Consider the following 27,028-nt stretch of genomic DNA (forward strand, 5'->3'; position numbering starts at 1 on the left):
TTCCTCTTCGGCCCCAAGGCTTCGTACTCCTCTAAGGCTGGAGCTTGTAGGTGCCAGACCCGTGAGAGCCAAGGATGCTTTGCCCCCGGGAAGCATCTGCTGTGAGGCTGCCATAGACCATGTCTGCTCTGGCCTCATCAGCCTGAGACAGCAACCTCTGTCCAGCTTCCTGCTGAGGGCGTGATACCAGGGTCGTCTTGTTCTTGCAATTAGTGCTTTTTCTTAATTGAGGTTGCTGTGAGGTAGGAGATGGCTTTGCGCGTGTGCTGTATGAGCTGAAGGACTTGTGTTTGACTTTTTGTGCCGTTCCCTCTAACTGTCCCTTTACCAGTTACTGCATCCTTAGCTCTCGAACCGTTTTCAGATGATTATTGTTACCAACTGCCAGAATTTTTATGTCCACATGTGCTGCCACCGAGAAGGCTGTGGAGAAGAGGCGGCGTTGCTCACGTGTGTTGAGTCTCTGTGTCATAGGAGAGAGGAGGTTTTTTTTTTTTCCTTGGGGCAAAACCAGTGTGCTACCATCATGAAGCACTACATTGTGTTTCAAAGAAACAGGTATAACAACCTGCTGGTACCAGCATGTATGCAGACAGCAGCGTAGCATTTATTATAGTTAAGAAATAAATGGCCTTAAATCATGTGTGTGCTGTGTCAAAGAAAAAACCAACAACCGTACACAATAAAACCAACACTTCTCCAGCAGCTGATCAAAAGTAATGAGCATCACCCGTAACAACAGCTACACTGGGTGAAACTTGCTCTCCTCTGAGTATCTTTTATGTCTGGCAATGTGTGCATCACAGCTTCCAAAAATAATTTGTTTAAAAGGTTCCTGGTTTATATTTGTTTCCTCATCTGTCATCTCAATAGATAAAATGAAACTTTATTAAAAGCCGGGCCTTGACTAACGGGCATAATGAGTGGGTTTTGTCACTTCATTAAAACTCTGTGCATGCTGGAATTAATTATGTGCCTTTTGAAAAATATAAAGAACTCACTATTGTAGGACAATAGGAACTTGATGGAGCACAGCAATAATACAGTGTGTGTCATCAGTCTGGTTTTCTGCACAGCTGCTGAGCTGCAGTTCGCTGTCTCGGTGCTGGGTTTTCATGCTGTGGGGCCAAAAGCGGCATTCATTCATGGTTATGTGCAAGCAGTGCCAGCGTGAAACTCTTCGTTCTGCAAGGATACCTACTCCAACACGGCTCTTCTAAGAGTAAGTACTGCTGCTGATCATTCGTGGGCCTCAGCACCTTGAGGGGACGTATTCTGCACCCTCCGTGTACATGAGCCATGGTGACTGCATTCACCCCAGAGGTGTAGCACTGAACAGCACCTGGTGTGCATGAACCAAAAAGTACCACGAAAGGTGAGCTTGTGGGTTCACCTGGTGAATCTGTCAGGTCCCACCTGAAGACTGAGCACCTGAATGCCACCGTAAAATGTACTGCTGCCCCTTAGCACCATGTCACGCTTTGCCCGCACATGCTGCTCGCTTTGCTGGTTTGCATTTAGCTGGCTGCAAAGCTGCATCCCTGATGCCAAACCTTAATAAGCCTTAATGCAAGAAACACCTGCATTGGGATTAAAAAAAATAATAAAAATAAAATCTCTCATGACTCACAGCAACCCAGCGCTGGTATTGCTCTGCCAGGAGTCTGAGTCAGCCCCAGCACCGTCCACCAGCCCTTGGCTCTCCTCGCCCGGCACAAGGAGCGGACGCGCTCCCGGAGGCGGCGGGCGCGTACGGCTGCGTTCGGTTTGCTTGTAGTTCGATACAGGTGGGGGTCTGCAGAGCTGGAGGCAGCCTGCGGGGTGGGGGCTCGGTTTTGCTGCCTCCATCTCTTGCAGCTCTCGCCAGCGAGCCGTGCGCGTTAACATGCCTGCTGCTGCGAGCTCTGCAACCCGGCCCAGTGACCCCGCTGCGCTGCTCGGGGCTGGCTGTGGCTGCAAAGGAGCAGTATCGGGGCTGCTACGGGCCACAGGGGGCCAGCGGCACAGGACCCTGGCTGGAGCACCGGCACGCGTGGCTTCACATCAGCACGGTGAAATGCCACCTCCTTCCCTGCACCCGAATCATCAGAGACGAGCATTCAGCAACAAAGCTCCTAATTTTTATTAAAATAAAGTGTAACCTTTTATTTTCCCTTGCTCCATTCCTATAAGGAATGGCTTAATACAGGAGTTTGCTATTATCAGTGGTACAACATATGCTGAGGCAAAAAATACCACCCAAACCGGACAAATCCCATCTTCAATACATCAGCTTTTGTTCCCTTCCTCGCAGGAGGAGAATATGGAGGGTGACACTGCTTTAATACAAACGGGGGGCATCGGTACAAGAGGCAGTTGTGCTCCATTTCCCTCCGTTCCCGATGGTATCCCACCTGTACGAGCGCTGGAAGACCCACACAGCGCACTGACTTGGACCAGCTACGCAGCTCCTCCGGGGAGGGGGCTGGAGAGCTCACGGGGCCGGCATCAGTAAACAAACATGCAGCTACCACCATATGGTTCATTTTCCCTTTAAATTGACTTAAATCTTTTGAGAATTGGGAAGAAGAGCCAGAACAATAATTCTCATATTTAGATGACAGGATTGTCTTTTTCCTACTAGGAAAAAAAAAAGAAAAAAAAGACTACTGGTAATGTAGAGCACAGCTGCTATGCTGCAGCTTGGGCCAGAGCCCAGTGAAGGTGCCTCATAGACTTCTCCAGGTTTGGACTATTCCTGTTTGCACGACTGCAGTCAGTGAAGCCACCACCGCTGAGGAAGAGTATGCAGAGCTGGGAGTCGCTGCTGGTTTAACATCACCCTCCCCTTCTCGGGCTGCGTGTAGTTCAGGTTTAGTTGTCCGTTAAACACATTTTTTTGATACGTGAGAGATGGAAATAATTAACAGAAAGTGGAGACATGGCATGATTTGTAAAGATATTTGTTATATTCAACTGTTAGCAAAGGGAAAAAAACAAGTTAACATTCAGTACCATAGTTGGGAAGATTGTCTATGTATATTTCTGTCAAGGGGCTAAGCTACAAAGCTTAGGGTGGTAAATACGCATATTTACTAAATAATGCATACCACGCTAGAGCACAAGTCAGAGCTGGCATCTGGCAGCCCAGGCTGCGTTGCCCGATCTGTAGAGCAGACAAAACCAAGCCCCTGCGAAAGCTGAAGGGATATTCCTGCCCTTCTCCTGCCCTCACACCTCGGCTTGTCCGAGGTTTGCGTTCCTTGGCGGAGCTGCCGAGCCCCCCTTGCCATGCGCAGGGCATCGCAGCGCGGGGAGCCCCCTCGTTCAGCCCCTCGCGTGTGGAGTGTCACCCAGTGGGGAGGAGGCGGCACGCCGGCTGCTCTGCCGAATGGCACCCTGGCGCAGGCTGTGCTTCACGTTACGTTCTCCTGGCTGGCTACGCTCAACGGCTTCTCCTCAGAGGTTGCCAAAATTACCTGCTCAATAGAAAAGAAAAGCCCTACGAAAAGCGATGGAGCAGAGCGGTACTTGGTAGAGTTTCTAGGGGCACTTTTCAGAGGGCCCTTAAGATCAGAAGTTGGTCTTTAGAGACAACCTCGTGTGTGTCTGCCCCTCAGTTACGCAGTTCAGGAGGTTCTTCTTGCAGAACGGATCCCCCCTTGTCCACTGCTTCTTGTGCTGCCCTCGTAGGTCTTCAGCTGTTTCGAGTTAGCAACTTCTCTCGGCTTCCCGGTCTGCCGCGGGCTGACCCTCCTGCCCAGCAGCATCTGGTGGGAATGTGACCCCGAGCCCCCGCGTGCCGTCACCATCTGGGGTTTTGGTGCTCTCTTCTCCCTGGCGTACCTGCCTGCTTGCTGCTCGTTGCTGCTGCTCCTTCAGCTCACTGTAGGAACGGGAAAAGGTATGAAAGATGGACGTGACCGGGAAAGCCATCAGCAAAATCCCGCTCAAGATACTGCTCAGGGCTACCACCTGTCCGGGGATGCTACGAGGCACCATGTCCCCGTAGCCAACAGTTGTCATGGAGATCACAGCCCACCAGTAACTGGTGGGGACGCTTGTGAATTCTTGCTTGGCTCCCAGTTCGCTCTCAGCCAGGTACACCAGGGGCGAGAAGAGGGCCATGGCGACGCAAAGGAAGAGCAGGAGGAGCCCGAACTCCCTGGTGCAGCGGCGGACGGTGAGCCCCAGCGTCTGCAGCCCCAGCGAGTGCCGTGCCAACCTCATCACGTACAGGATGCGCAGAGCCCGCAAGAAGCGCAGCACCAGGCCCACTCGTTCCAGGTACTTGTTCCCGGCTCCCCCGCTGGGCTTGCTGCTGTTTTTCGTGGAGACCATATCCACCGTGAGAGAGATATAGAAAGGCAAGATGGCCAGGATGTCGATGATGTTGAGGGGGGTTTTCAGGAAAGCACACTTATTCTCTGCCTGGATGGATCGCAGCAGGAACTCAAATGAAAACCACGCCACGCACACCGTCTCCAGCACAAAGATGTCGTAGCACTTCCGCGAGCATTCACCCTGGGGAGAAGAGGAGCAGGGAACACAGAGAAGGGGGAAGAAAAAGATTTAGCCGGAGAGCGAACCGAAGAAACAAAGAGTGGCAGTTCTTAAAGGAAAGCACCGTGTGAAATCGATACGAATCGCGAGGTACCGAAGTAAAATCATCGCTGCTAAGAGCAGCTGGAACGGATAACTGAAGCCAGAGCTACTAGCTACGTATTTGGCTGCAGGACAGGTCAACGACGCTCAGGAGCATCCCGAGCCTGCCAAGAATTTGGTGCGATGGTATCAGCTGTCGGCCAGGGAGCCTGCTGCTGAAAGGCCAGTGGCTCACACCTCATTTCTAACCAAGCCTTTAACACCCTTTAGAAAGGATTAGTACAGGATTCGCGGATTTTAATAAATGAGTGATCCCTCCCTCCCTTTCTGATCAATAATAAATTGCTTATAAATGGCTCATAAACACCTACAGCGTTTTATGTTATGTGCTTGGAGTCATCTTTAATCTATTATTCAGAGAATGTAGATCATTTTTTATATTGCAGTGAACATTTATTAACACACTAGCCCTATAGTCAAAAGCTTATATAAAGTACTGTTAAATGTAGGTATTTCTAAAAGAAAAAGTACCACAAGAGTAGAGGGAGGGCCCGGAGAGATAAGCATTTTTAATTGCCTCACCTGTAACAACTAATGACCACGATGCCCTCCCCAAGCCTTCTAGGGCACTGGAAGAGGGGCTCTTCCCTGCAGGCTCACTTAGTGGAAAATATACAGAGACCTCTGGTTCTTCAGTTATGATGCCTGTAAACAAACCAGCCTTGGCGCATTGGAACAGCAATAAACAATAATGCTGGTGATGACTGCTCTTTGATTCTTAATTCTACAGCACAAATACTATGGCAATTCTCTGCTACATCACGGGTAGTAACACCAGCTGAATACTAATGAGCTTCTCTAAATAAACAGATTTTGATGTGGACAATTATAGGGCTAGTGCTGTTTCCTCTGTAAATGCTCATATAAAAGTGTTAATCCTCTGGGGGCTTTGAGCGGAAGGCATGTGTATATTTATTTAAGAAGGGAAGTGTATATTTATTCGGTGAGCCAGTTTGATTTTGAACAGTTCATGAAAATGCTTGTAAGCATGTAGGAGTCCATCCATGCCAGTGGGGTGTGTGACTCCCACTGCATGCCACTGGTATTAGGTACCAATGTAAAACCTCATTTTGCTCGCCTATGCTAAATAATAGCAATAAAATATCACTTGAGTGGCGAGGCTGTGTCAAGCTGGTCCCCATTTCACCACTGGAGAAGCTGAGAACCTGGCACTTCTATAAACAGTTCTGCCCACATGCTCACCACAGGTGTCTTTTGCTAGGCAGAGCCAAGGAAATTTTTACTGCACAGCACCACTTCCTAACTTCATCCCTTCCTACGTGTTTATGCACAGGTTTTTCCCTGTTGTGAAAGAAAACGGCAAAGGAGAGATGAGACTTTCGCCCTCTTTGCTAACCACAGCGTTCCCCAAAATGTTGGGGAGCAACTGGATACACGTTTCAAGGGCTGCTGTGCTGCTGGCAGCAAGAGCAGTGTCATCTCACTGAGTGAGTATAAAGCCTTGTGTTACCTCAATATAATAACCAAAATGCTGAGGCACCCTCCCCATTTCACGCTTAAGAGATTGAGACAATGACTAAATGACTAAATAATAGGAAAAAAATTGTGACAAGGAATCCTGAGAGACGGTGTTTACGGTCCTTCTATTAAACATGATGAAAGGCTGTAGTGCCTTGTATTTATAGATTTTTTTTTTTTTTTTTTTGTATTCCACTTTTCAATTGACATATGATGTACCTCCCACTGTCTCCCAGCGGGTCATGCTGATACGGAGAGAAAACTTACTTGTCCCATTGAAATTGCTGTCAAGATTTTAAGCATATTGCAGGGAGGAAGGATAATCTTGTTTTACTAGTGTAGTAGTTCAGATAGCCTGTCTTTAACTTCCTAATTTTGATAGGTGTGAAGACGAGAAGGAGCTGAATTTATATCTGCCTCACCAAACTAATTTGGTCATAAACAAGTATTTTTGTCACAATCATAACACATAGGACAAAACATTTTGGTTTTAGGGGCTTCGCTCCTATCACAGCATACTTAAGCTCTCAGGCTCTCCCATCAGATACAGCACGAAGATGCTTTCACACCACTGCACAAATCTGGCTCTGTGGGCCAGAGCTAAAGCTCACAAGGTCAGTGGAAGGACTCTGCCCGTGCCACTGTAACTTCTTACCTTATTACCAAGAAATCACCCATCAGACCGATACCGTCCCAGAGCCCTGCTGCCTGGGAACCTCTCATCAGGATATGCTTGATCTCACACCTACGGGCAATGGTTGCGGGTGATCTGCAGCTCCCGATACTATCCTTGCACATGCACAAAAGGATCAGGCTGAGACATTAGGAAGACAACCCATACAAGAACAGCTATGGCTTCAGCAAAGCAGCAGCAATGGCAAGAAGGAAAAACCCCCAATATGCAAATTTGCTTTCTCTGAAAGGTACATCACTACTTGGGCCACCGTGTATGGAAACTAAGATGTAGCTCACCTTAAGAGACCTATCTGGCAGGAAGCGTTCTGGATTCTGATGTGCATATATATAATTTTCGTGTCACTAAATGTTTAAGGAGAGTCAGTGAAGCCTATAGAGAATTTAGCCTTGGAATAGACCTACAAAGACATTAAGGCGTTTAATAGCTAATTTGGCACCTAATTCCCCCAGCGCTCTCTATTTGGTGCATAAGGAAAGGGAACTCTCCAAAGTCCTTCTGTGGATGAGTTTTGGTGTGGGAGCAAACAGGAGTGAAAATTGCTCCTCTTAACGGACTACCAGTGGAGATGACTTTCGGAAGACTCCATCTGCCCTCCCACACTCTGACATGTTTATCCTGTGTAGGTTCACAAACCTACAGCTTTGCTATTTATGTCTCCAATCTTCCTGCAGAACTACATCAGAAACGCAAGCGCGGGAGCAGCCTGGCAACCTTCGCTCAGCTGAGCACGAGAGGCTTGGCGATAGCTGAAGCTCGGGCCATCCAACACGGCAGAACCAAGCTGGCATCTTCGCCCATCACTGTAACGAAGAGCTGAAACATACTCCATCCAGAGCTGATGCTGGGCTCTGGCTTTTCTCAGCTCTTCCCACTAGCCACAGCAGAGAGCTGACATTGTGAATGCTGAAATGTTTACTTTCAGTAGAGTGGGGCGATAATGCTCTGCTACACGGCGTTCATTTTAATGGGATGAAACAATCTCCTCTTTTAGCTAATGCATAATTATCTTCAGCAAAGTGCTAGTCTTTCCCAGTATCGTTATTAACCTATTGCAACCTGAACAAGCCAGGCTCTGTCCGAAGGCAGTCCTGAGAATAAGAGGGTCTGAACGGGCTTTTAGAAAACAGACCTGTGTGTCAATTAACCTGCCAGAGGCCCTTTTTTTCACTAATTAAATGTCTTCCTGTCCCCTGGACCATGTTTCAATATCATCTAGGTATGACCTATAATTATCCTCACATGAAATCAAAAACAGTAACAGCAAAAACATGTTTCATGCTCTTTGTGCTTTGCTTCTTTCAGCTGCAGCTGCTTTTCCTTGCAGTTTTTTCCCCTTGATTACAGCATTGTAAAAAAAAAAAAAAGAAAGCAATTTTTCTCTTTCTAAAACTTTCAACTATGTATTCGAGTCCAAATGGATGCTGTAATTCTGCTTAGGGCTTTGAGGTTTTTTTCCATTCAAGAAAATAAAACAAAAATGCGCAGAAAGACACACACAGAGATGGAAAAAAGCAATCAAGAATTAATCAGCCATCAGAATAAGAGAAAAACAAGTCCTAACAGAATAGGATAGCATCCTGCCCAAAATAGGTCTGTATGAAATCTGTCGGTTCTCAAAAAAGATCAAGCTATACCAACTCATGGCCATAAACATGTACATTAACACCTACATACTGCTTTTTACTTTTTGTAAGCAAAATAGCTAGCTCTCATAATAACTAAGCAGATTTCTTCAGCTTGTAATCTAATGGATACATTCTTATGATCACATTTTCCTATCTAGCTTTATGAAACTGGGCCATGGGAAAGCTTTTTTTAGGTTTCCTAAGAATTTGATTTCTTTTTGTCTTTTAGAGGTCTAAACAAAAAATAGCATGAATGGCAGTCACAAAGGACACCCCCACTGCACTTTTCTAGTATGAAAAGACTAACTTTCTTTTTTTTTTTAATGTGCATATAACCATGCCATTAAATAAACAATCTCTTCGGCTTTTGATTGCAAAAAGCAGTGGTATAATAAAAATATATGTTGTTCTTTACAAGATGTATATGTTTATTTAGGTGTGTACATGTGTTTCTTTCAAACAACAAGTAGATTTTTTTTTTCCTGTGCCGAGATTACTGGAGTATGGGGAAATATCTGCAGTTGCACAGGATTTTGGGGCCATATACTAATGTCAGCTCAGGGCACAAGAAAATAAAAGAAGGAAGGTCTCAGTGAGTAATTCTATGCAGTCAAATTAAAGTGAATCTCCTTCACTAGGATTTATAGAAATTTGCTGTCAAAAAGCCAACCGCAGTATCTTTCTTCCGGAGAAACATTTTCTTTGCCAAAGGTTCCTTTGGCAAAAGGAAAATGACAAAAAGAAAAGCTGGTGTCACTCGAGTTCAAATCCAGCTGTACTCATTGCTCTGTACGGTCTGTCTAAAAATTGCAGGCATCTTTCAGAACTGTTTTGGTTTGGCTTGCAGGGTCCCTTTCACTGGTACTTCCCTGCACTGCGCCTCAGAAAAATTCTCCACTGTGTGTTGTGCGACCTCTTGACCCTGCCTTTGTCCTCTGGTCTCCTGAGAAGAAATTCTGACTCTCCTCTAGACTCTTGCAGGCTTTGACGCCATCTCCCCCCTCCGGCATTAGAAGATGTCAAAAGCCACATCACCTCTAACCGCCCCAGTTCTTGTGTTGCTTTGCACACACATTTTTTTATGGTCAGCAGCTCCACAGTACTTTCAAGGAAGAAGTTTCAGTGCTGCCCACTTCCCCCCTACAGTGAAGATTTCACTCCCTGTCAAACGTGTATGTTAAGAAAAAAAAACCCCAAACATGAGAGGCATTGCGTGCAAAAATGCTTACATAAGCTTTAAATCATGACATCTCTAAAATGATATTTTTGTTCTCTTCCACTTGCCCCTTGTCACTCGAGCCTTTTGAGTCATGGATTTCAAGTGTTTCTCTGTGCCCATCGGATCAAACTCTTTTCTAACAACAACAATGTGGAACTTGAAATTCTGACGTAACCTGCAGACAAAGCCCCTGAGGCTGCTGCACCCGGTCTGCCCGCCGCCTGGACGCGGGGCTTCGGCGAGCGAGACAGCCCCCAGCCCAGCGGCTCGGGCTGTTCCCCTCCGACTGGGGCATGAGGCTGAGCTGCCTGTTTCAATGAACGTCTGCAGGGAGATTCAGAGGACAGACACCCCACCACACTTCCAATTATTCAGCAGCCCAACACTTGGACCGCTTGCCCAGCTCAGGACAGACCCAGCTCCTGCTCCTACACCAGCAGGGTGGAAGCCTGCGCCTGGCTCTGTCCCAGCCCGCGGGACCCCCCGCAGCACTGGGTGCTGGGTCACCGCCTTCTCTCGTCCCAACTATCGCTGTGAAATGAAAAAGCCTTCCCCCCAAAAAATTCCTGCAAAACAGCAACGTTCCCAGAAACGTGCCTCCCCAACAGAACCCAAAGATTTTGCTCACACTGGCGCTTTCTGATGAAAAGCAATTTTCTGATGAAAAGTGATTTTCTGGTGAAAGCATCCAGCTAATTTTCACAGTAAGGATGAGTGCGTGACTCTTGCGATGCGACCAGCTGCTGGAAGGGCTGCAACACAGCCTGCCCTCGGGCGCAGGGAGCTCCCCTCACCACTGACCACCTACAGACTTGGTGACTGCAATTCCATACATCTGCCATTACAGCCAGGGTCAGGCTGAACTCGCAGCCAGCCTGCTCCGAGTATTTCTTGCGCTCCTGAGCAAAGATGATTCAGCTACTGCACGCTCTGTCCTCAAAGCTGGCTGGCTGTGAATTCAAAGTAATGGTTTCTCTTTTTAAAGTCACCAAGGGGCCACCAAAGAGCCCTCTGCTTCTGGCTGTACACACTTTGATCTGTAACTAGAGCTCAGTTCGTGCTTCATCTTCAGCCCAGCTGCTAGAAAAGGTAACCAGAGTCTTGCCTTCAGTGGGGAAGGTTGTCATTAACGGTTTGCAGTTATGTTACAGACACAAGACAGCTCTTGTACAATTGTTCCTGTACAACTTCTTTTTGTTGAAGAGACAGGGCAAGGAGGTGGGCAGGTGCTATATCTACTTTAGACTTATCTCTCTGGATTTCCTTTGATCCCGAGACAGCACAGCCCCAAATCACCACTTTTCAAAACCTCACAGCCTGTCATTTTTATTCTGCCAGTGAAGCTCCAAATAAACACGGAACACTGACAGGAACAAGGGAGATGCTCAAAGACTATGGTAACTTCGGGGTGTGCTAAAATCCATGGCCAGAGACTAATCAGCTTGCAAAATTACATGCTGTGCCATTCAGCTGCAGTCATATAGCCAAGGGGTTACTGAGATACAGCTACCTGCAGGTGCCTTGCATTTCTGTCTCAAATTGCTCTTCTGCCATGCAACTACAAAGCCAAACGGTTATTACGTTCATGGAAAGCTCAGAAGAGGGTCTGGGAGTCAATGGGAGGGAAGAGAAGGCCACGTGCATGAGTTTACCCGTGCACTGTGGCAGCTTATGACCACCCTTGCAGACTAAATAGGTGGGAGACACAGATGGCACTCGTGATCCAGGAGGCTGCAGAGGGAACCAGCTGTGTTTCCTGGAGTTCCTCTGCCCAATCCACCAGCAGCCTGCTGCTTTGGGCCATCTCAGCCCCAAACTGCATGACCAAAATTGGATACTGTAGGTAGGACTTGGCTTTCTAAGCCATAAATATTGAGCCTTGAGACCTGTTTAACTGTCACCTTTTTCCCTGCAAATGCCGTAGATGTCTTAACAGCTGGACTCTGACTGCATGGATTTGGCATATACATCTGAACTGTGGAGAAAGACACAGACGCAGGGGATTTGATCACCCACCTACCAGGCAAGACTGTTGTGATCCCAAGGCTGTCCTCCATCTCCCTGCTTCCTTCACTTACTGTCCCTGCCACATGGACATTATGTTCCTCAGTCCACTGTCCTGCTTCTTTTTGCCCCAGTAGAGTTGCTGGGAAGAATGGAAAGCAGGTAAGAAGTATTACAGATGCACAAAATGCCCTCTCATTAGTATCTTCTTCTCAACCAGCTTTTCTCACACCTGCATCCACTTTTAGCACACACTTCTTCAAAAGAAACAGTATTTGTTAGAGGGAAATGAATGTTATCTGGCTCTACTTTATGGAAAGCAACCGAGAACTAAAATCTAAAAGAAGCAAACATATAAAGAAGAAACCAGACCTTAAATACCTGTGAAACAGAACACCATCAACTTGCCTGATTTTTCAGATGCCTATCAGGAACAGCACAGTACCTCTCCCAGAGATGCTGGAGTGGGTAAAGACATCTAACATCTGAGATGTTAAGATGTAAAGACATCTAACATCTTAAAACTCCTCAGACTCTGTGACTATGGCTGGGAGCAGCTTGAGGGAACAGTATGTGCTCCAGCAGCCAGCTGCTACTATCTCCCCGTCTGATCATACAACACACCAGCAGAGGGGCTATACTGTCACTTAAGGAGGACCAATGTACCCAGGGTAACATTTTCTTTGAGGATACTTCCTAAGACTCTGCTCCATTCTCACTGCCTAGTGACCTCCTCATCAGCTAGTATTCCCTTTGCTTTTTTATTTCTTTGGTTTTCTCATGTTTGTAATCTGCTTCACTGCAATGAGTACACACAGCTTCTCACAACCTGCGGTCTTCACCCTTGAAACAAGCCTTGACGCCAGTTCCTTCTTGGTTACCAAATACACACATGCTAAACAACCAACACTTGCATTTGGAGCTCCCTGATAGGTCCCAATATATAAGTGAAGGATTCCATTTGTTCAGGAACCACCCATGTTCAACAAGGATGATTCAAACTGGAATGAGTTGGGAGAGTAACCCAAGGTTAGTTGGGTTGGCTAGTGGAATGAAAAACCTATCATCTTAAAAACAGACAATTAAACGCATTTGACTTGTTTACCATCATCAAGTGTAGGCAGAGTAGAGCCATGTTTGCTGTCTATAAATATACCAAGGGGATGAAGAGAAGCACTGTTTAATGGTGTGGTCAAATGCTCTCATTCAGGTCTACCTGGACCCCCCGAAAGTACTGCTATCTCCATCTGCTACCTGTCTGTTTACAATCCACAGGTCAGCCCACGGAACGGGACATAGGGTCATTCCTTAATCCTCTTCAGTGCAAAGTCAAACAGGGTAACTCACTGGTTGGTTATGCTACACCAGCTGACTTCGGTCAGGAGTGGCTGGGAAGGGCAACACCATCACCTACGTAATGGCCATCAGCAGGCGAGGTAGGAGTGGGAAGGAGAGGGACTCAAGACGCTCAGTTTGCACTAGCTATTTGCAAAGAGAGCCCACCACTAATTGAAAGGACGGTGTTGGCAGGAGAAAAACCAGCTACACCAGCTTTCAGAATCTGTACTCTAGAAGACACATGAGGTTCCAAAAGAGCCCCCCTGCAAGAACAGGGAAGGCCAGAGACCTTTTAAGATGAAGCTCCTCAGTTTCTGGAAATGGTGGTGTGTCTCCACGAGAACAGGAGACTGCACTCCCCTCAGAGGTCCTCTCCAAGTCCTACCTGTCCATAATGTCCAATTAGCAAAGGAAACGATGTGCTCGAAGCTGCTGGAGCTGGGCCTTGGGGGGGGTCCGACATCCCTACCTGGCTTGTCCATGGCTTTTGTCTGTGCATGTGTCTAAGATGTAAGTAAGTAGGCTATTAATAATAGTTAGAGAATTACAACCTATATGTGTAAGAACAGGTTTGCTGCCATTTGTTTGAACAAATATTCTGAGTCAAAACACTGGTTTTGTATTTGGCGCCCGCTTTGGCAATTTTACCACCTCTCAGTGCCATTTGGAAATTGTCTGAAGACGAACAGCTACACAGGAAGACACGGGCCCATGAGAACAAAGTATTATATTTGAAACTCATCAACTCCCATGGCATTCGGGGCAGGATTTCACAGGCCACTGCACATATGGCTTGCTGTCTGGCACCTTTGCCATGCAGCAGCCCCCCTCTCTGTGGGAAACACCCACGGGTGACACAGCCTGACCTCAAGGGGCTGCTCAGCGCAGAGGAGTTATTTATCAGAGTCACTGCCATGGACAGAGGCAGGAACGCAGGAAAAAGAATGATGATTTCACCAAGCAATGGTGTCAAAGAACAGCTTCACTTTAGAAACACTGATGTTCTTAGTGTTTCTCAGTAAAAATTACCTTGGAATTTTCTATTTCCAGATTTCCAGAATGTTTTTCTGGGTTTTGGCCCTCTTTTTTCGTTGAAACTGAAAGTAAAAAAACCCCAAGAGAATAGTGAGGCACCAGAAGCCTCCTTGCTGACAAGTGTCCCCCTCTCCCCCTGATTTCACATGAACTAGAAATCTTCCTCCTCAGCCCATTCTCCTTTCTAGCTCTGACAGAGGCATCATATCCCCCCAGGCTTGGAAACTACAATGCTTTTTGTAAAAATCCATTCTCTGCAAACCTAAGCAAATGCTTGATCCTGAGCTTTTACGTGAAGAAGCCCAGTTACCTTGTGAATTAGCAAATCTCCTGATTTCTGGAGAATAATCCTAGCTTGTATTTTCTATCCTAGTGCTCTGAAAATAAGACAGACTCGGTTCTTGCTTGAAAAAACTTGAGCAATGGCACTTGGCACTTACAGCACACCTGCTTCTCATAAACATGGCAGGACTGCAAAATTAAAGATGGGGGATATCTCCCGTAAGTGGCAGCATAAATCAAAACACTGCAGAAGCAGAATGGGGCTGAGTCCTCGCCAAGGGCACTTATGTGCAGTTCAAACAGTTTTCCCAGGGAATGACAACACCTAGACCCAACACTTCCCTCTGAAAGGACCAGCCCAAGAGAGACAGGGCTGTGTTACAAAGCAGTGGCATTCCCAACGCTTTCACGCCTACACAACCCCTGGGAAAAGATGATGCTGTGGTGGTACCTGGCTGTGCTCACAGATAGATGCAGATAGACAGTGTCTAGAACTGTGGTCTTCCTAAACTCAAATGCCCCCTTTACTTCTTCTCCTCAAGCTTGTCTCATACTAAAAAAGAATCTCAGCCTTGTTTTCTCTATCTCTTACTAATTGTATTTAAAAGAACAACTGACGCCTAACAGCATTTAAAAGCGTATTTCCCCTCTTATTTCCCCCAGTTTCCCCCTTCTTTCAATCCCTGTTTTAGAAGCTGTTCTCCTCCTCCTGCCTCCCACTCATTGCTGATTCTATTTTACTGACCCACATTAGTTTTACTGGTTCCTGCAACCCCATACCCTACTATAAAAGTTGGGGGTGTCTGTTTTTTCTCTTGGAGAAAAGGAGGGCAGAGTCCAGCTTACTCTTCTCCTCTTTCATTTTTTTACAAACCTGTTTTTTTTCCTCCTCCTCCTTCCCTTTATCCTATTATCTGAAAGCAAGTAGAAGGATTTGCCTATGTTGCCTGTGGGCAGATTTGCTCTCCTGCTGGTAGTGGCTCAGTCGCAGCTGGCAGTCTGCTACCGCATTGCCCTTGCACTGAAATGCTGTAAGCTGTGCTCCTGCATTTGCAAAAAGTGGCTGAATTTTTGCAAGGTGGATCTGACCACTGCGAAACCCCGCACTCTCTCATATTCTTTCTGCTCAAGGCAACATAACAGTGTTTTCTGTGACAGTAGTGCAGAATATACGAACTGCATGACTTACCTTAAATTAGCCAATATTTCTACTGCGTACGAAACAGGAGAATATATCCACAGCTTCTGCCCACAGACACTCAGTGTTTGAACCTTCAGGAGGGTGCTGTGATTTCTTTTCTGCCGTCGTCTCTACCCAGTACAGCGTGTACCGAGTTTCCAACAGGGCTCAGGATGTATTGGATGGCTGGGACCTTCACGCTACTCTCTGTATTTCCTCATTGTATCCAGGCTCAGAAAACGAGCTGGAGCAGAGGGAAAAGGAGTGTGTGTGTGCTTGCATGGTAAGGTGAGGGTACGAGGGCCCTGCCAGTGAATGGCATCCTGCTCGTGAGTGACCCACAAGCTCAAGTCTGAACAGGAGCTAATACTGGAACTAAGCCCCACCGGTAACATGTCCCAGCCCCTGTATCACCCCCCGCGAACGCAGTCAGCGCTGGACAGGATACCTTGGTCAGGATGCTGCCGTCACAGGGCCAGACTCATGCCACGTCAGTCCTCTTCAGAAAGCTTCCAGGCTTCTGAGGTTTTCTGGCTGCCCTCGCCTTTAATCGCAATTATGAACCGCCACTGCTCATTTCATCTTACTGATGACTTCAGGTCTAAATAGATACGAGGGCCAAGGAAGCCCCAGACGTACAGCATGCTCGCTGGCACCTCCTGCACGGGGGGGGGACGACAGTGCTCCTGCAGGAGCGAGCCGGGGACGGGATGGCAATCGCTCACTGAGCCGTAGGGCCAGAAGGGGCTCTGGAGCTAATCCTCTGCGGAGCAGAGGGTCTCACCAAGTGGCTCATGGATCACACACGTCGTTTCAACAGAGCCGAGACATAATATTTAGAAGGACTGACAGAATGTATTCAAAAACTCTATGAGATGTACTTTTGTACATCTTTAGATAAATGGTTTCCATTGTTAATTGCCCACACTGTAATACACTTTATTTAGAGCATGAGTTTGTCTAGCTGCAGGTTCCAGTTATTGTTCACTGCTGTCCACAGACATTCTCTTATTCTGCTGCTTACTGCCCTAAAAACTCTTCTACTGTCTCACTATAAAGCAGAATTTTCAGATTTTAAATAATTCTTTTAACTTTTTTCTTCCACTTACCTGCTTAATGGTTACCAGTCTGGACACAGTATCTCAAGCCTCGTGCTCTGCCTCTTAACTAGTCAGACGGGAAATTGTGTGCAGCCAGTAGTTCACCAGGGTCTCTAAATCCTTTCTGAGTACCCACTTTCCCAAAGAGTCTTTTGTCCTGGGCTCTCCACACTCTCTACACTTACAGGTTGCACTCTCTGCTGATGAATACGCAGTTACCTCCCCATGTTTAAATCAGTTCAGCTAACTGTGCCAGATACTTCCAATCCCTGACTAGTGTGTCATTTCTGTGCTACCTGTAAACTTCATTTGCAATTGTTTTGTATTTTCTCCCAAACCACCAGCAAAACACCTAAGTAGCTCTGGGCCAACATCAGAGACACTTGCATGCCTTTCTGCGTACACTGTCACCAGATGATGATTTCTCATGTTAGTTTTCTGCTACTTCAAAATCTAAGAGAAATTTTTTGAACGTTTAATAAGGTAGGTAAGTTTTTGAAAAATGCCATTTTTATTAAGGAAGGATGTTGTGTGGCACTAATTCAAATATCTTACAGAAGTACCTACATCAGAAGGTTTGGGTTTTTTTTCAGAAAACTTTGTAACCTCATAAAAATTATACTAAGTTTGACTAATGAGTGGTGTTCTACATAGACTAGAATTAATTATGCTGTTGTCCTCAAAAATGTTGCCGATTATACTTGGTACCATCTTTTTCATGGTTCTACTTGGAACTAATATCATGCTTACCTTTAGAAAAACCAACAAGCTTATAGTTTTCTCCTGGTCCTTTCTTAAGTCTTTGTTAAAAACCTACTGCAAAAAATGCTTTAACCTTTTTTTTTTTCATTTGTATACCACTCTAACTTAATCTGTCTTGAATCTAAATGTCTCCATGCACACTGCAAAAAGTCCCCAATTTCAAAAACTTACATATTTCATCTCAATCGCCACATTTTAAGCAACGAAAATGTAAGCATTTATAATGTTAAATGATTTAATGCAATTTTTGTAAGTGCTATACACATGAATCAGCTCATTACCTCAGCCTAGCTATATGAGGTCTAGCCAAACGTAAATCTGGTTGCTTTCTTTCATTCCAAACCTCCAGTATTGATAGCAACATATACTGGAGCTCTGAGATGATATTTCCAGATGATATTTTTATTACAAATAAATGAAAGATTTCTCTCTTTCAGAACAGTACTCAATAACACCATGGAGCACAAACACTCTTGCAAAAGGCAGTGGAGCAATCTATGGAGTAAAGAAGCGATGCTGTACCCTCAGGATATTACAGAGCAGGCTATACTGAGTAGTGACAGTAATTTTACAAACATGACTGGAGGCCAAGCAACATTGCTTCAGAGACTCCCTGGATGATTTACCTGGAAGTTGGGAGAATAAACCCACTGGTAGGTATAGATAGTTATGGTGGTGGAACCAGAGAAATATTAAAAGAAATTAAATATGGAGCATATTTTGCGGGGTGAGCCACATTGCACCACATGTAAACCAGTTAACAACATGACAAAGTTACCAATGCTTTCATGGAAGAGTCTTAGCTGTTCCATTATTTATCGCTAATGTTATATTGCGGCATATTTATACAATATTTAAAAGAAGACCTGAGCCTCCTATTTATTCATAAGAAGACATCCTGTAGTCTGAAAGAGTTCATTAGCACAGCATAAAGTTATTAACAAGTCAACAGGAATTTTGTCTTACTCAACTCTTGCGTCCTCCCCAAGCTAACAGTGCAGAGAAATACTCTCTGTTTTTTTACTTCTAAGCCTAAAACACTGCAGAGTCTCAGTTGGTTCCCGAAGTCTATATTGTAACCTACTGTCCTCAAAATCTTCCAGGGCAGCTCCTTGTCCCATCAGGATTTCTCTCTTTACTTGGGAAAAGCAACTTGGGAAAAGACGCTGCAGTGAGACCCAGAGTTGGTGAGAGCTCAGGCGGTAATTTCGCCGAGATGGGGAATTCTGAGCCAAGGGTCTGCAGGCTCACTGTGGGACTCTGTGCAAACCTGTTCCACAGTGCTGTGTCCCCACCCCCCAATCTAAAGGCAACTCTAGTGGAAGAAAACACAACATTCCTCCTAACCCTCCTGATACAACAGAGAAAGATTTTCTTACTGGGACCATGTTTCCTTTTTTTCCTCTTGAAGGAGCTGCCACGACAGAACAACTAGGTATGTCTGCTAAAGTTTAAATAGCTTCAATCAAGCAGGAAAGCTGTTTTTGTTTTTTTTTTTCAGGAGAGGGAGGACTGCAGAAAGTAAATTTTTCCGCCCGCCAAGAGGAGCAAGCAAGCCAAGGAGAAGGAATGGCGAGAGCTCTCCACTAGTTGTTATCCAGCACCCTGTCCACACCACCCATGTCAAGAATAACCAATTGCTCCTTCAAACATTTTCTATTAATTAGCAGCTTCAGGTAGCCTTGCAAAGGGCAAGGACCATCTCTGAAAAGAGGTAGCAAAGCTGGCACACAGTGTGCTATTTGACCAGGGGGTTTCCAGGCCACTGGAGTCCTGGGCAGTGGTGGGCAGAGCGGATGCAGTGGGCACTGTGTTGTGCAATCACGATGCTGAGCACTCACAGCACCAAATGTATTCCCCTAGTGTGTGAATACAACAATCCTGAACTCAGTAAAATAAACTGATACCGAGATATGCTCTAATGCTAACAGCTGGATTTGGACGACCAGTAAAAGAAAGATATAGATTCAGCTCCGCAAAGGAAAGACAGGTATATATAATACATCTATTTCTTTTACATTAAGAACTGTATCATTCAGATGGTTCACAGACAAGCACACTTCCCAGAAAAATGATCAAACAACACGATCATCACTTCTTGGTATTTGCAAAGAACATTTTGCCATTAGTTTTATATTTGCAAATTCCATGGGAGTCAGATAAAAGATGCACACTACCCAAAACCCCCACACAACTCAACATTTAAGGTTTAGATTGAGCAGTGCAGAGGTTCTCAACTCCTTGATTTTAAAGCTGTGTGACCCACAGAAACAATGTCACTTTTATCTCTCAAACCTCATCACTTTCAACTGCTTTCAGACAAACCTGAGCTGTCTGAAAGGCAACATGCACAGCAAATTTCTCTGACCATCAGATAGGAGCTGGGAGACCACACTATGATGACTCAGACTTGCACTGCAGAACTTTGCAGATACTCCTCAGTTTTGGACTCTAAGGGTATCATACCAGTAATTGCATCTTGCATGAACTAGGTTGGTCTCACTTACGAAAAGAAAAAAATGTCCTTGCTTAGAAACCTAGCTCACAGCCCGAGGCATGAGGAATGTGCACATATACCTGAACAGCAGTATAGATGTAATTTTTATTTCTGTTATGATGATGGTCACAGACATTATGTTTAAAAACTTCTGTCCCAAAGCATTCACAATCTAAGTGCAGGACTACGCAGAACAGGCAATGAAATTACATGAGGCAGATTGAGCACATAAATAACGAAGCAAACTTTTGCTTATTGCTGATGACTAAAGCTGTGGGCAAAGGATGCTCTCAAAGCTTGTAATTTGGACTGTGTTACCATTTTGATTTATGTACCATCTGAGCAGAAAACCTACTTTAAGCTTATGAAAGAAAAAAATAAGAAACACCTTACTTTTAGTTAAAATAACCGCTCTGCAGTGGTGCAAGTCCTACATCCCTTAACCAAGGGCACGTGAATGGGAAAGTGAATATGAATCTCACGTGCCTACAGGAACTTCCTTGTGCACAATGTTGTAGAAAAGATAGGTGACAATTGTTACTGAGTCATTTGGTCCTTCCCTGGCCTCCAGCCAGCTGTGGCCTGAACTGCCCAGAGCAAACACAAAATGCAAACCAGCAACCTAGGGGATGAGTACATCAGTAGATCACTTCAGAGGCCATAACCGGTGATACTGGTACAGCTCATGGTTTTTGCATTTAACAGCAGAGCTGAGGGAATGGTATAACGAATTCTCAGATGATCCCCAGGGAAATTAGTTAGTCCAATTCCCCAAGATTCTTTTTATAAAAAGTCACCCTCGGTGCCTAATACTATAAATAGTTATCTCTAGTACCAGCAGGGAGATTTTTTTAAATACATGTTTTATGTTGATCGCGTTGTAATTTCTAGAACAGTTTATTCCACAAAGAAAGGGAAAACACAAGCTGCAATTTTAAGACTTTCATTCATGAAAACAGACCACCTGTGCATCACATAAACATGTGGCTCTAAGTTAAAATCAAGAAGGTCTCAGTATCATATGCAGAAAAACAGCTGAACAGTCACAAAAGAGAGAAAGTGCTAAAAATGAGCTCTCCAGTAATGAAAAGCTTCATTCTAGAGTCCCAAGCAGAGTGCTATCTTAGGATAGAAAGCACCAACAATAACAACTGTTTCACTCCTTTACATTACTTTTTGCTTAAATAAGTAAATGATTTAGTGTAAAAATGACAGTTTTCCCCTGCAAGAGTTTTGAGACAAGATGATATTATTCATTCAACAAAATGTCTGGCATTTCTGACACACTGAGGCCCTGAATACTTGTATTTCTTCCTATTTAGCTACCTATTTAGGTTACAAACCTAAACAAATCAATAGTTATAACCACAGAATCAGAGAATGGTTGAGGTTGGACGGGAGGTCATCTGGTCCAGCCCCCTCCACCCGCTCAAACAGGGCCACCTGGTTGCCCACGACCGTGTCCAGACAGCTTTTGAGTATCCGCAAGGATGGAGACACCACGACCACCCTGGGCAACCTGTGCCTGTGCTCAGCCACCCTCACAGTGAAAGAGTGTTTCCTGATATTCAGAGGGAGCCTCCTGTGTTCCAGTTTGTGCCCATGGCCTCCGGTCCTGTCACTGGGCATCACTGGAAAGAGCCTGGCTCCGTTCTCTTTGCACCCTCCCTGCAGGTATTTACAGACATTGATAATATCACCCCTGAGCCTTGTCTTCTCCAGGATGAACAGTCCCGGCTCTCTCAGACTTTCCTCATATGTGAGATGCTCCAGTCCGTCACCTTCCTGGCCCTCTGTTGGACCTTCTCCAGTATGCCCATATCACTCTTGTACTGGGGAGCCCAGAACTGGACGCAGGACTCCGGCTGCGACCTCAGCAGTGCCAAACAGAGGGGAAGGATCACCTCCCTCGACCTGCTGGCAATACATTACCCAACAGAGCCCAGGATACTGGTAGCCTTGTCTACCGCAAGGGCACGTTGCTGGCTCATGGTAAACTTGGTGTCTACCAGGACCCCCTTTTCTGCCAAGCTCCTTTCCAGCTGGGTGGCCCCGGGCATATACTGGTGTGTGGGATTGTTCCTTACCAGGTGCAAGACTCCGCATTTCTCTTTGCCGAACTTCCTGAGGTTCCTGCCAGCCCATTTCTCTAGCCTGTTGAGGTCGTTTGGGATGGCAGCACAACTCTCTGGTCTGTCACTCGCTCATCTAAAGCTTGTGTCATCAGCAAACTTGCTGAGGGTGTGCTCTGCTCCATCCTCCGGATCACTAATGATGATGTTGAACAGGACTGGACCCAGCACGGACCCCTGGGGTACACCTCAAGTTACCGGCCTCCACCTAGACTTTGTGTCATGGCCATTCAGCCAGTTTTCAACCAACCTCACTGCTCATCCAGCCCCTGCATCAACAGCTTGTCTATGAAAAGCTGTTGAGAATCATTATACAAGCCGCTCTTAACCTTGTCTGAAATTTTGTGTGTACCTTTGTGAAATGAAATCTTTAGTCACAAGATTGTTTAAAATGCACATTCGCAATTTATCTATTCCCCACCCTCACCAAAATGAAAGTTGAAGCACAGTGTGTAAATTAAGCTTAGAAGGTTAAATAGTTTCAGGCTTCTTTATGAGCTATTATTAACTTCATTATTTATAAGTCTCTCTCTCTTTGTCGTAATGTTCTTCAGCTGAAGGTTATTGAACTGTAACTTCCTATCACAGCATCTTTAATTAGACTAGCTTTTCCCGGTACGTTAGAAAGCACGGTGAAGAAGGAAGTACTCTCTGATCTTCTTCTCCTGTTTTACACTGTGGTACTACAAATGATTGAGCTCAGTGGGACTCAGGCCTATAAATGCTTTTGTGAATCAGGACAAAATGCTTGATGTTAATCTCTGAGTTCACCACCTTTCTTCTGTGATGAGGAAGACCGTCTAACAAAAGAAAGAAGCTTTCTTCAGATAGAAATGGCTGACATTTCTGTTTTCACCAAGAAAAAAATGAAGAGTCTCGTATGATGACCATCTGGCTTTCAGTTGAATCTTTCAATGTCTTTTGGCTGTTCAGCTCTTACTGTGTTGTTAAAGCTTTTGCTGTAATGCATCTCCAACTGGTTTAAGACTCCTGTGATGTATTAGCTGCTTTTCTTGAGTCACTTGATCCCTGCCATTTGTTTAAAGAGTTGAGAAGCCCACTTAAAGGCATCATATGCCTAAAATGCCTTAAGGATACTCTATGCCTCTGGCTATTTTTATGTCCTGGAGATCATTTTTGTGGTGGCCTTGGAAGAACTCAGTGCCTGAGGGCTCCTGCTATGATTTTTGTCTCAGCAGTATTTTGCCTTAAGAAGGGACTTTTCACCATTAAATCTACATTTTGCATAGAAATCTCCCATTCTGAAAATTCTGAAATTAAAAATCAATTATTGCTTTGTTACTTTACATGGAAGAACCTGACTCTCTTCACAGGTTTGTTTTCTTTATACATCTGAAGTGTCCCTTTCCTGAAATTTCCAGAAGCAGCTATTATGCACATTACTGGATTGGTGGGTTTTATTTAATTTAAGCAGTAAATAAAAGCTAAATGAGAAAAAAAATTGACAAAATAAAATATATGTCCTAGTTTGGTAAGTAAGAAGTAGTTTAGGATCTGATTCTGTTAGCTTGATTGATAATTGTGCAGCATCTGAAATACACCATAATACTTCCAAAAAAGAGCAACGCTCAAGATGAATCAGGGTGACCATTAGTAAGAACAAGACAGCTATGGTACACGGGAACACAATCCTTCCCACTCTTGCTAAACCACTAGGGATCGCCACTGTCATCAAGAACATCTGGAGCAGTTAATCAAGTTACCAAAATTGTATGATCGATTCATCTTCTGTATTTTAAAAGAGATAGGCAGGCACCTAAAGTAATGTCCTCACACACTTGGTGAGTACTTCTAACTTTCAAGGTCCCACACTTACACCTCTGCCAGACATCACTGGGTGTAACGGCTGGTCCATTCACATGACATTAAAGGACCTGGGTACAAAAAATTGCTCTCCAGCATGGTTTTTTTCATGGCTGGTTCCTCTCCCTTTCCCTGAAGCAATAACAGGACAGATAGGTAGCACAAAAAGCTTTCGTTTTCTGGAAAACGCCAGCTCAAGGAAAAGACCACTGCTTGTTAGCCAGAGTATCTACGATAGCTCTGACATGGAACCGTAACAACAGTAGTGCCAGCCAGTGAGCCTGGAAAATGTACGCACCGAGTACGGTGCGTCCTTGAAATAATATTCGCTGTTTATTTGTTCCTTAGCCAGGAGGGATGCACATACATTTTCTGCTTGTTAGGAGACTGCACCACCAGACCAAAGAGCTATCCCTGGGCACGAATTTTAAACTAGGTCCTAGGGATACAGCTCAGGATGATTAACATGACTTTGAATTCACATGAGCTCTCTTCTCTCCACACCTGTTATTTGATGAGCTGCATCAGCTTGCTAAGCCATGTACAAATGACAGGCAAGGCGTTTGCAGCCTAGGTCTCTGATCCTACAAGCAATTCCATGTGGGCAGGTGCCTGACTCCTTGGCCCAGCCTTACCAAGGCTGAAAAGATCTACATGGGTATTTACATCCATTTGTGCAGGACCAAAATCAGACACTGTGTACGACTCCTGGCATGACTAATTACAGCTCAATTATGAGTGTTGACCTGCACTGATTCAATAGCAGGCAAAGAACTTTAGGGATGAAATAAGCTATGTAAGAAGTGATCCTTCACCTGTACCCTGTGCTAGAGAACCACCTTTGTCTCAAACAAAATAACCATTTCCACTCTGTCCACAGACCTTCCCTGTGTAAAGGGCAGAAGAAAGCCTATTTGCAGGAGCTCTGTGCTTTTAGAATTGAAGGGTACAGAAAAACACCAAATCATTTATTCTGATCTCCTCTGTATTGCAAGCATTTCACCTTTGGAACTTGAATTGAAATCAGTAATTTACTTTTGACTGAAATAGAGTGTGTTTAGCTGAAGGCTACCTTCCAGAAGGGCAGTGAGCTTTCAACTGAATACATCAAAAAATACAAAATCCACTAATTCTCTTCCTAGTCTGCCCCAATATTTAATCACTGTGGTATTAAATATTGGCACCTAGTTTCTCATATGAATTTACCAGGATTCAGCTTTTAACCATGCATCCTCTCCCTGCTTAATTTAAAGGTCTTTTAGATGATACAGTTCTCCTCCCCCCATAAAACCCACTTATTTGCTTAATCCACTCACCTTCCTTTCAATAATCTAAACAAACTGAAATGTTCAAGTTGCTTATTGTATGGCCTTTTCTCCAGGTGTCTAATATTTATAGTTTTTTTCACCCTCTCAAATTTTTCAAAACACCATTTAAAAATATGAATGTGAGAACTGACTGCAGTATTCCAGTGTCAGTCTCACCGATGCCGCATACAAGCACAAAATCATCTTTCAGCTTCTAATCACTACTCGCCAGCTTAGATATTCAAGGATCACATTAATCCTTCTGACTTTAGGCTGCAATACTGCAATTACTTTCAGTTGCTTGTACCCTAAATCCTATTTAGTCTCATTTGGGGAATCAGGCTCTGCTTTTGCAAGAGCAAGTCTGCATTCATCTTTATTGTGCAATTTTGCATTTGGCTATGAAAATGTGCTCCTTTTAATGGCCCCAGTTTACCAAGAAATCCAGGCTTCTCTCATATGCTTGCTCTACCCTCACTATTACCCTGCTCCACCCAACCAGTATTATTAGCCTATTATTATGAGTCCCTATTTATGTTCAGATTAGTAAAAATACAAGGTGCCTAAACTCTGGTAATTCTGAAAGCAACTGTTCAGCTCTCACTTAAATCCAGGAACATCTGAACACTAAATACATCCCAGTTTTCAACAGTAAAATATCGCTTGTGCTTAAAATTCCAGCACACTGGAGCACTGTCAGTTAATTACAGTAAAAGGCACATGTTTTGGAAATGATCATTTTAAAAAGTTATTAGGACAATATAGTTTTTAACTAGTACCCAGTACTACTATCCTCAAATTATAGATCATAAAAAGCCTTTAAAACAAAGACCTCATAATAAATCCAATATCAAACAACATACCAAATGTTCTTTTTTCCTGCCTGCTACTGAATGAGCCTAATTCCACATGAAACAACTCAGCTGATACCTAGCCTGAGCATACCTTGCAAGCGAAGGGTGGGTTTAACTGCACACGAGGTACTCAGTCAAATGCAGGGGTCTCTCTGGAGTCACCGGACCCATTTTCCATCAGAATGCTTTTTACCTTCAATGCTACAAAGCGGTAAATGCCTCCTGTCAGGTAACGACCACTCTTTTCTGCCAGTGGCAGCGAGTGATGAGCCATTCGGCGCTCGGGCGACGGCACACGAGAAGGGTTCTGCTTTCAGGACAGCTCAGCCTTTAGCTGAGAGGCAGAACTCGACGGGGTGAAGTACTGTAGCTGAAGTTCACAGTTACCTTTAATGACCATGAGGCGGGGAAATAAGCCCAAACGTTTAGTGTCAAGCTCGGATATGAGTAAAACTAAAGAGGCCATGAACTCTTCGAAAAGCCCCCACCTCCCAAACCCCTTAGATTGCATTTCAGCACATATTTAATGAAAATGTGAATGCCCTCCTCTATCGATCTTCAGATGAGCTCTCACTGGCCTACATACAGCTAATCCTAGGAAAGCGAACTACTTGCACAAATAAGGGACTAAACCCTTAGGAAATTTGTTGAACTAAAGAATAAACATAATATCCATAAGACTTGATTTTCAAGGGCATGAAGCATCCACAGCTTCCACTTGAGAATACTAAGCATATCTGAAAATTGGGACATTTGCTTTGTTTCTGCTGTTAAATTGCTGCCTCAGCTGCCCTGCCCTTTACCTCACCTATAGCATCAAAATATTTTCGATGTGGTTTTAACAGTGGGGTACTGACAGTTCATTCAAAGTGGTATGTTAAAGTACCTTTAAGGAAAACTGATCTCTTAGCTCGTAACCTAACTTCAAAACATTAAGCCTCAAGCAAAGCTGATTTTTATACCCACAATAGCTCATTTGTCATCTGGTTAGAGATGGCAGAAAACAAATCTGCTGGGTAAAGCTGCCTGCTGGTGTGAACTGGCAAAGT

General features: G+C 44.8%; 1 protein-coding gene across 1 annotated transcript in view; it reads right to left on the bottom strand.

Annotated features, from left to right (window-relative positions):
* Window positions 1–2,142: 2,142 nt before the first annotated feature.
* Window positions 2,143–27,028, bottom strand: part of KCNG2 (potassium voltage-gated channel modifier subfamily G member 2) — a 61,179-nt gene continuing 36,293 nt past the window's right edge. The window contains exon 3 of the mRNA XM_075052117.1: window positions 2,143–4,503. Within this exon, the coding sequence (XP_074908218.1) occupies window positions 3,691–4,503 (813 nt within the window). The 3' untranslated portion in view covers window positions 2,143–3,690. The remainder of the gene's footprint in view (window positions 4,504–27,028) is intronic.

Source organism: Buteo buteo, chromosome 20 (assembly GCF_964188355.1).
Source record: "Buteo buteo chromosome 20, bButBut1.hap1.1, whole genome shotgun sequence".
NCBI classification, from domain to species: Eukaryota; Metazoa; Chordata; class Aves; order Accipitriformes; family Accipitridae; genus Buteo; species Buteo buteo.